This window comes from Condylura cristata, unplaced genomic scaffold (assembly GCF_000260355.1).
Source record: "Condylura cristata isolate star-nosed mole 26May11 unplaced genomic scaffold, ConCri1.0 scaffold00009, whole genome shotgun sequence".
In the NCBI taxonomy this organism is placed as follows: Eukaryota; Metazoa; Chordata; class Mammalia; order Eulipotyphla; family Talpidae; genus Condylura; species Condylura cristata.
Genome location: NW_004567110.1, coordinates 5,408,304 through 5,417,184, shown reverse-complemented (window position 1 = coordinate 5,417,184; position 8,881 = coordinate 5,408,304). Strand labels below are relative to the sequence as shown.

At 59.1% G+C, this 8,881-nt stretch overlaps 1 protein-coding gene across 1 annotated transcript in view; it reads right to left on the bottom strand.

Moving 5' to 3' along the window:
- The window catches only part of NDRG1 (N-myc downstream regulated 1), a 27,746-nt gene that overhangs the window by 18,510 nt on the left and 355 nt on the right, over nt 1-8,881 (bottom strand). The window contains exons 2-3 of the mRNA XM_004679578.2: nt 7,340-7,375; nt 660-765 (exon numbers count right to left, since the gene is read on the bottom strand). Coding sequence (XP_004679635.1) covers nt 660-765; nt 7,340-7,375 — 142 coding nt within the window. The remainder of the gene's footprint in view (nt 1-659; nt 766-7,339; nt 7,376-8,881) is intronic.

The window sequence follows — 8,881 nt, the reverse complement described above, 5'->3', positions numbered from 1 at the left end:
AAAAAAAAAATTATGTCAGCCTATAAACACTCTGGGCAGCCTATCCAGGTGAGCCAGAAAGCAGAGACAACCCACATGTCCACCCACTGAAGGGTGGAAAAGCCAACGATGGCCTGTCCACCCTTGGAGCATCTTTCAGCAAGAAGGTGAGCGACTGCGACCACTACAGCATGGGTGAACCTTGAAGATACTACGGAGGAGGCGGTCACAGAGACCGCACGTGTGTGAGTCCATCCGCACAAAATGGTCAAAGCGGAAAAGCAGACAGCTTCTCAGAGCCAGAAGCAGTTGCCCGGGGCTGGGCTGTGGGGGTTGAGGGAATTGCTCCAAGGGCCAGGATTTCTTCCCAGAATAATAAAAATGTCCTAACATGGACTGAACCGACAGTTACACAATTCTGTGAACATGGTGAAAACCATGTACCTATTAAGTAAAAGGACGGCCAGTGCAGGCATGCGGGCCCCAGCGCGGCCAGCACCTCCAGCCACACAGACAGCTCCATGCCCAGTGCATTCCAGATTCTTCCATTCTGTGGCAACAGCTCTTCCCAGAACAGTTCCAGGAAGATGCAGCAAAAGAGAAACCAACTCCCTGCCTGTCCTCCGCTTCCACCCCCGGCAGGAACAGGCTCCCAGAAAACACGATTCCCAGTAACTTACGGTTCATGCCAATGTCATGGTAGGTGAGGATGATGGGCCGGTTTCCCTTGGGGGTTCCGCACAGCGTGACGTGAAGGGTGCCATGTAAAGTCTCGATGTCCTGCTCCTGCAGGGACATGACACAGGAGTGTCAGTGGGGCTGACTGCTGACCTCAGAGGGGTTGTGCCCGTGCGGACGTCACTCCCTACACATTTGGCAACGGCTCCGGGGTTGCCTTCCAGGAGCAGAGAAATAAAGGGAAGGAGAACGTCTTCAGGGAGGCAGAAGAGAGAGTCCTGCCTCTCTCAGACAGTGACATTAACTGCACAAGACATGCCGGCCTCAGTCCACAGCCCCTCTGCACAGGACGTCATGACCCCATCGAGGGAGCTGAGGTCCTCCAGACACGAGCTTCCCGATCGCCTGCCCCTCACATGGCCGGCAGCTATGCACCTGCCATGCACAGCTGCTGGTTAGGGGAGGCCCAGAATGCACGCCATGCTTCTAAGAAGAGCCCCTTATTTTCATTGGGGGCCCCACCCCACCAGCCCCGTGGTCTTACTAGGCCTATGGGTAACGATTCCTGCCCAGGTCTGAGAGGTCAAGGCCGGTGTATGGATTCTGCTTCCCAGCGAGAGGAGTGCTGTATGGGAAGCACACGCATCAGCTCTGGGGGGCAGACTGGACTTGCTCTAGCAATGCTGGAAGGCTCAGATAGGCAGCAGCCACGTTTTTACCAAGAGGCAAGGACCCGTCTGAAACACAGCCAGTGACGGTGAGAAGATAAAGGTGTTGGTGATGGCGTCCGCCATCTTGGATTTACAGCCACGTGGGGCAACAACCTCCAGGTCCCTGGAAGCCACTTTGTGTTGATGAGAGGAAGCCGAAATGAAGCTATACCCTCTCCCACAGGCCACAGGCCTCCCTTCCCAGAGGACCAGGGGTGTCTTCCCCTGGCCGAGGCCAACCCTCTCACCTGTACCCTCAAGTTGCCTCATCAGTCAGCCATCCCCACTCTCCTGGTACTAGAAGTCGAATTTTAAGAGCTGCAAACATGTGCATCCTTCCTCCATCCTCAAGAAGTTGCCTGGCCTTAACTGGAAGCACACTAACTCCCTCAAAGAGTGAGTCACCTGCAAGAGCGATTTGCTACCCGCTATTTTCATCTAAACTGCAAGAGAGCTGCAGTGGAGAGACTTTCTCGGTCCTCGCTCACCTTCAACCACACCTGCCTCAGGTTCCCACCTTCCTGCAGGTCACCCCAAGGCTCCAAGAGCCATTTCCTGGCCTCACTTGGGCATGTCCCAGGTCTGTGAGCACCGGCCTCCCCTCCACGGCGCTCCCCTGCCTGGGTGTGCCTACGCATGGCGCTGTGTGGGTGGGCAGGGCTGCCAGCTGCTGAGGACAGGAGGCGAGACCGTCCAGGTGCAGGGGTGTCCTGACCCCAAGCGGACAGATGGTGACATTTTGACTCAGGCGGCGGCCAGAGTCACCATGCAGCCAGGTGAACCACGCTCACGCCTCAGAAGGTCACCTCAGGAGACATTTATTCTCCAAGGAGTAAAGAGGCCCAGAAGTGGATCCTGGAACATTCCAGATGCCATCAGACCTCCTCCCAGAAGCCCACTGAGTTGTGAGCTGTAGCACTGACTACTGAATTTCAGGGAGAGAAAGGTCAAAGTTCACCACTCATGGGTGAGGAATGAGGGACCTGGTCACCCACGCGGGACCCAGTGAAACTGGGGGAGCCGGACCCCAGGTCTCATCTGCAAAGGGCCGAGAGGCCCAGGGCCACAGGAGGGCACAGACCTGTGGAGGGTGTCCTCTGAGGCCAGGCCACGGGGCTGCACCCACACTGTCTGAGCACAGGGACCGAGCCCCACCTCTGATGCTTCTTCAATGTGCAGCCACTTCAGCTGCACCCAGCACACACTTACGGGGCAGCTGCATCACGCCAGCGCCCCCAGCTCTGCCGTGAAAGGCAGGAACTCACAGGTACTCACAGGCACCAGCAGGGCACAGCGAGAAAGGGGCTGACCCCCCGCCAGGGCGCTGCGGGCTTGGGCGTCGGGGAGGACTAAGACAGCCCCCACCCTTGAGGCAGTGGCTCTCAATCTGGGGAAACTGGTGTACAAAGAAACACACCCCAATTCTCAGCCTCTCCCTCCAGAGCGGCCTCCATGTTTTGAACAAGAACGGCCCCTTCCCACCCCAGGCAGACGGCCAGGAGGGGCTTCTAGTCCTGGGCTTCAGGACCCCTGAGGCAATCAAGTGGAGGTTGGGGAGGCCCGAGGCACAGCTCCAGCTGCCACTGTTTCTGAAATGGGAAACAGTGGGGTGCTAGGGGGATACACAGGGTGCCACTAGGGAGTGGTGGTGGGCACAAGGCGCCAGGGAGAGGCCCCAGCCCACCAGTGCCCAGGCCCAGCCGGCACAGGGCCCTCCTGAGGCACCAGCCATCACCCCGGCAAAGTGAGCCCTGAACACAAGGCCCGCCAGTGTCCCCGGCCCCCTTTATCCCTCGGTGCTCAGTGCATCTCTACTGCTTCGGGTAGCAAGCTCTGGAAAAATTCAGATGATGGAGCAACAGGCTAGCCGCTGGGGCCATGGATCATCTGCTGGGCCCTGAGGCCACTGTGCGAACAATGGTCCCTTGTGGGGGCCACATTCTCTATTGTCTCCCTAGCTGACCCACATGGTTGCCGCTAAAAATAGAGGCAGCGGTCATGTCCGCACCAGCCTGGGGGCACCAGGGTTTAAATCCCAGCACTGCCCTTCCTCAACAGCTCTGGCAGCCGGGCCACGCCGTACCCGCCCGCAGCTGAGGGTGAGCCTCAGCCAGGCACACAGCACCGGGAGAAATCGGGGTCTTGCTGTGTGGTTTGAATGCGGTGACAGAAATGGGGTGTCCTGGTCCAACTGGCTCTAGGATGCCAGCGGGAGCCCCCAGGGAGCGGGAAGGAACAGGCACAAAGGACTCGGATCTTCAGAAATGCCGGCTGCCCCACTCCTCGCTGATAAGGGAAAGTCCCCTGTCCTGGGGCTCGTCGAGGGACCCCCCTCTGGGGTCTAGGACCACAGGCACACACTCCCGTCCCCCTCCCAGGCCCATGCTCTGTGGGTCTCAGCAGAGCCTACTGGACTCTGCTCTCAGGGTCCACGTAGTTGGGGCCTGCACAGGAGACAGACCTGGGCTGCACGAAATCTCCCCTCCCCTCCTCTGGAGGTGCCGAGGAAGAGCCTCTCCAGGTGTAAAGGGATGGCACAGAGGGGCAGCAACCACGCATCCCCCCATCTTCCTTCTGGCCCAGCCCCGCACATCTTGCAAGCTTGTTTTAGCGAATTCACACTGAGTGACCATAGGCCATATTCACAGCGGGGCACAAAGGGCCAGAGAGGGCAAGCGGTGGTCCCAAGGACACACAGCCAGAATGGTGCAGGGGGCAGGACTGGCCCTGCACAGAACAAGCGCAGCCATGCTCCACTGTGACGGTGTCGCAGGAGGACAGGCCGAGGACACCTGGAGTGGACACGGTAGTGCCCGGGGAAGGCCAGTAAATCGGGCTCCCGGTGGTGAGAATGCCCACGCGCCCCTCCACTCAGTGTCTCCACGGACCGCTATTCAAAGACCCTGCAGGCGCACAGAACACAACACCCCAAACCTGCACCTGCCCGCAGCCTGCAGGTGTGGGGCCAGGTGTGTCAGCCATGCAATGGCCTCAGCACTAATGTCACTCTCGGGAGCCCTCCCGCCCCCCACTGCACACGTGTGTGGTCCTGGGTCTTTTCTTCGTAACACCAGGACACATGCATGTCTTACAGGGGCCTCCCCGGCCGGTCTGCCAGTTTGGGGACAGGTGTAGACAGCGTCTGTCTCGGGGGGACACTCTACCGTCCAGCCCACGCCAGCTGTAAGCTGCCAGGTGCAGACAATCGTGCTGACCACTAAATATTGCTCAAAGACTTCATCTCTTTGGCTGCCAACCCTGTTTGGGAGCTGTGTGAGCTGTGGCAGACTGGCTGGCTGCCCCCAGACACTGTCACTGTCCTTATGACTGCATTTGCACGTGCTGCTGAGATTCGCCTTCCCGCTCTTGTAGCCAAGGGTGGTAGGCAGATAGTTCTGGCCAGAGACGTCAGCAGAACTTGCTGGAACTTTGAGGAGAGTCTTGTTTTAAGGGCCACACAGGCCTTCTGACATTCTTCCTTTTGCTCTTCTACCTGCCTCCCACCTGGAACGTGGATGAGATGCCTGGGGGTTCGGCACCCACCTTAGCAGCATGAGGACGGAACCTATGCTCGGGACGACAATGCGCCAAGCTCCCTGGCATAGTCAGCAAACATTCCCTGGCTTGGGGCACTGTTTGTTGAGTAATACGGCACCAGGAGCTAAAATGTCCATTTCTCTCAGACATTCCCACAGCAGACCCCTCACTGCCACTGTGAGGTGTGTATTCACACCAGCATAACGTGCAGTGAGCATCAGAACTCCAGGCATTTGGGGGAAACCCTCTTCACGCTTCTTTAGGCACGAAGGTCCCTGAAGCCAGCCGATGGGCTTCGCCAAGGGACATCATCTTAGCCCTCAGCCCCCTCCTAGCCAGGAAAGCCATTCCTTTCTGGGAGGCCTGGGAGCGGATCTGCACTCACATGTCCCGGGCCCCTTGCCAACCTATGGCATTAACGCATCGCTCTTTTCGTAAACCTGGTGCTGCGGTAGTCAGCCTCTGCGCGCCGGCTGAGAGCCTGTGGCTTGGGAGCAAGATTAATCCTGCTAAATTATCACCTCTGAGGTTTCCTCGCCTCCGCTGTGACCTGAGGCCGGCAAGAAACACGACGGGCTGCCCCTGGGACCAAGACCGGGGCCAGACTGGGAAGCACTTTGCAAACGGCAGCGCTTCCCTCTAAGCAGTGGCCCGAGAGGACACAGCGCAGCTCCGTGAGCGTGGCTTACTCGGAAGGCAGGCTGGGTGCCATTCCGGACCATTCCGGTGTCGTCTGGCAGTGGAGCGCCTCCAGACTACTTCTCGCCCGTAAAGGAGGCACTGACACAGCCACCTGGGCGAAGGGAGCCTGTGGCACCAGTGGGCATCGAATCAGCCCTGCCCCTCTGCTCACTTTGAAGTGGCCTCCAAGGAAGTCTCTCCACCCAGGGCAGAAGGGATTATAAGCCAGCTCTGCATTCCTGGACTGCAGAAGCCTAGCCAAAGAAAATAACCTGCAAACCAAAATATCCCTCCCTCCTGCTCGCCACAGTGGCACCCAGCACTGGGCGCCTCCCACCCGAGCCCACTGCAGAGCGGGGGCTAACTGCCCCCTGCCCGCGCCCGCAGCCCTGGCTGAGGTCAGACGCCGGGGATCTCTCACAACGCGGAGCCTGCAGGAAGCCCCTCTGCCCTGGAACAGCCTCGCCAGTGGGGCCTGGCCTGCGCTGTGCCTAGGAGTGAGTGAGTGCCAGGCCCCGCTCACCACTCAGCACAGCCTCCTCCCGAAGCCTGCCCGGACCCCGACCTGGGCTGCACCCCTCACACCAGTGGGCGCCCCCGTCCCCCACGCCCCGAGGCAGCCAGAACTGGCATACTCCTTTCCAGGGAGTCTGAAGTGGTTTCAACCTGCTTCAGAACAACTTGGGTCCCACCCCCGCCCCAACCCCAACCCTTTCCAGCCCTGTGGCCTCTGGCAAGTGCCTGGCCTCTCTGCCTCAGGCCTCCATTGTGACCTGCAGGCGGTGAGCTTGAGAACAGGGAGACTGCGAGCTGTTAAGTTCACAATTGAAGTTCCTGAAGGCTGGGAGGGAGGCTCCTGACACCAGGCTGCGTCCCCAGCGTTAGGGACAGTGGCATAAAGCGCAGCTAGGATGATAGGAAACACACCGCGGCCCTACCGGGCTGGCATTCCAGGCTTTTCCGTGTGACCTCACGCCAGCCAACCTCCCTCCCCGTATTTCCTCTTCCCTCCAAAGTGCCAAGATTGCCATCTGGGCATGGGGGGCACGCCCTGACCCAGGAGACTCAGGGGGAAAGAGGAGCTGGCTGTGGGGTTGGGGAGCAGAAGGGTGGGCCCTAAAGGCCCAGCAAGTAGCCTGCGAGGGGCAGGCGAGGTCCGTGAGCAAGCACACCAGCCTGCTCCTGCTCAGGAGGGGCCCTCTCCCCCAGCGAGCCCCAAAGGCCGGAGCTGTGGGTGCTGCCCCTGCAGGCCACACACCACGTTGGGGTAACAAGTCTAGGGCGGAAGGTGCCAAGGTGCTGACCTGCCCCTCGGCCGAGACAGGCCAGCTGCTCTCCGGGGGAAAGGTTGCTCTTGGAGAAAGTTCTAGAGTCGGCCCTCACCCTCGGCCAACCTTCAGCAACCTTGACAGTACCGGTAAAGCACAGGGCCAGCCGGTTTCAGGTTTCCCAGCAGATCCAAGCACAGGGCCTTTGCTCCCTCCCGGCCCCTCCCATCCCCATCCCGAGCCCACCCCGGCTTCCACGTCCCCCGACGGGCCTGCGTCTCGCTAAGCGGGGCAGGGCTGGTCTGTCACACAGTCGCAGGCCGGCCAGTTACTTCTCCTCGACCAGAACTCAAGCCAGCGTCTGACCAGCGACAAGGGCTGAGTGTGGAAAGCCAGCTTTCTCCTCTGCCCGGCCCCCCAAGAGCTGAGCAGGGAGCTACTGCAACCAAGAAGCAGGTGCAGTGGGGAGACACCCCCTGTACTTGCCTGAACATCGAACTCCTGCAGGAGGCCAGTGATGGTCTGCGGAGAGACAGAGACGCGGTTAGGATCACAGAACAGGGTCTCCTGCTCCCGACTAAATCCCCCCCACCAACCCCCGGCCACACTGTGTGTCCCACAGCGCTGGCTTCTTCCCACCTCGGGGACTTCGAGTCCAGCAGAGAAGCCCGCCCGGGGGCTGGAGTCCTTGCTGGTGGCCGCTTTGACAAGAAACACTCTGAAGGCCTGAGCTGACCCCGAGCTTGGGAGACGCAGGATTGTGACTGCCCAGAAACTGGTGTCCCTGCCTCCGCCCAGTACTGCACTCCAAAGACTCAGGCCTGACCTTGGCACTGTCCCTAAATGTCCTCCATGACTGTCTGTCATCTGGGTTTCCCAGCACCCTACAGCGGACAGCCCCTCCCCTAGAGTGGACAACCTCTCAGAGGCTAGTTTCTGCAAGAAGATCTTCCAAGAACGCCAGTCAGTGGCCTGGAGCCCTGGGGGGCACCGCTGAGAATTTATCCCAGAGCTGAACTTGCACGTGTAAGGAGATGAGCGTGAGCAAGATGGCAGTGTGCAAAGACACCGTGTGCAGCCGGCTGTGGCCAGAGGCTAGAATGCAGAGCACTGGTCTAAGAAACGTAGTGGGATGTTTTACAGCTGGAAGGCCCAAAGCAAGTGCCCTGTGGACTGACCACAGGTCTCCAGCTGTCTACACGCTGCAGCTGTAAAGTCCCAGCTGGGGCTGGGAGCACAGGACGCACAGCCCCGGTCCCCAAGGGCTCGCCCGTGAGAGGCAGCTGGCCTGGGTTTGTACCTGTGGGACTTAGGACAAATCCACATTCCGAGACTCAGTGTCCTGTTCTGTGAAATGGGGACAATCCCTCCGAACACGCATCTACCCAACCGGCCTTGTGCCAATGTGCACGGGAACCCAGGACGCGCGGCTGCCTCAGGCAGGCCACGGCACGCAGCTTACAGATCAGCCGTTATTTCTGAGAGCATTCAGTTGGCTAACTTAGAGCCGCTTCACTTTGGAGCCTGTGAGTGTGTCTGCACGTGTGAGGGTGTGCATGTGAGTGTGCATATGTATGTGTGCATGTGTGTGAGTGTGTGCGCATGACTGCATATGTGAGTGTGTACGTGTGTGAGTATGTGCATGTCTGCGCATGTGAGTGTGTACGTGTGCATGAGTGTGCATGTGTGCAAGTATGCATTCTGCACGTGTGAGTGTGCACATGTGTGTACGTGTGTATATGTCTGCATGTGAGTGTGTGTGTGTCTGCATGTGTGAGTGTGTGCATGTGAGTGTGCATATATATGTGTGTGTGAGCGTGTGTGCGTGACTGCATATGTGTGAGTGTGTATGTGTGTGAGTATGTGTGTGTGCACATGTGAGTGTGTGTACGTGAGTGTGCATGGGTGTGCATGTGTGTACATGTGTGTGCACTCTGCACGTGTGAGTGTGCACATACGTGTACGTGTGCATATGTCTGCACATGAGTGTGTGCGTGTCTGCGTGTGTGAGTGTGCACGTGTGTGTAT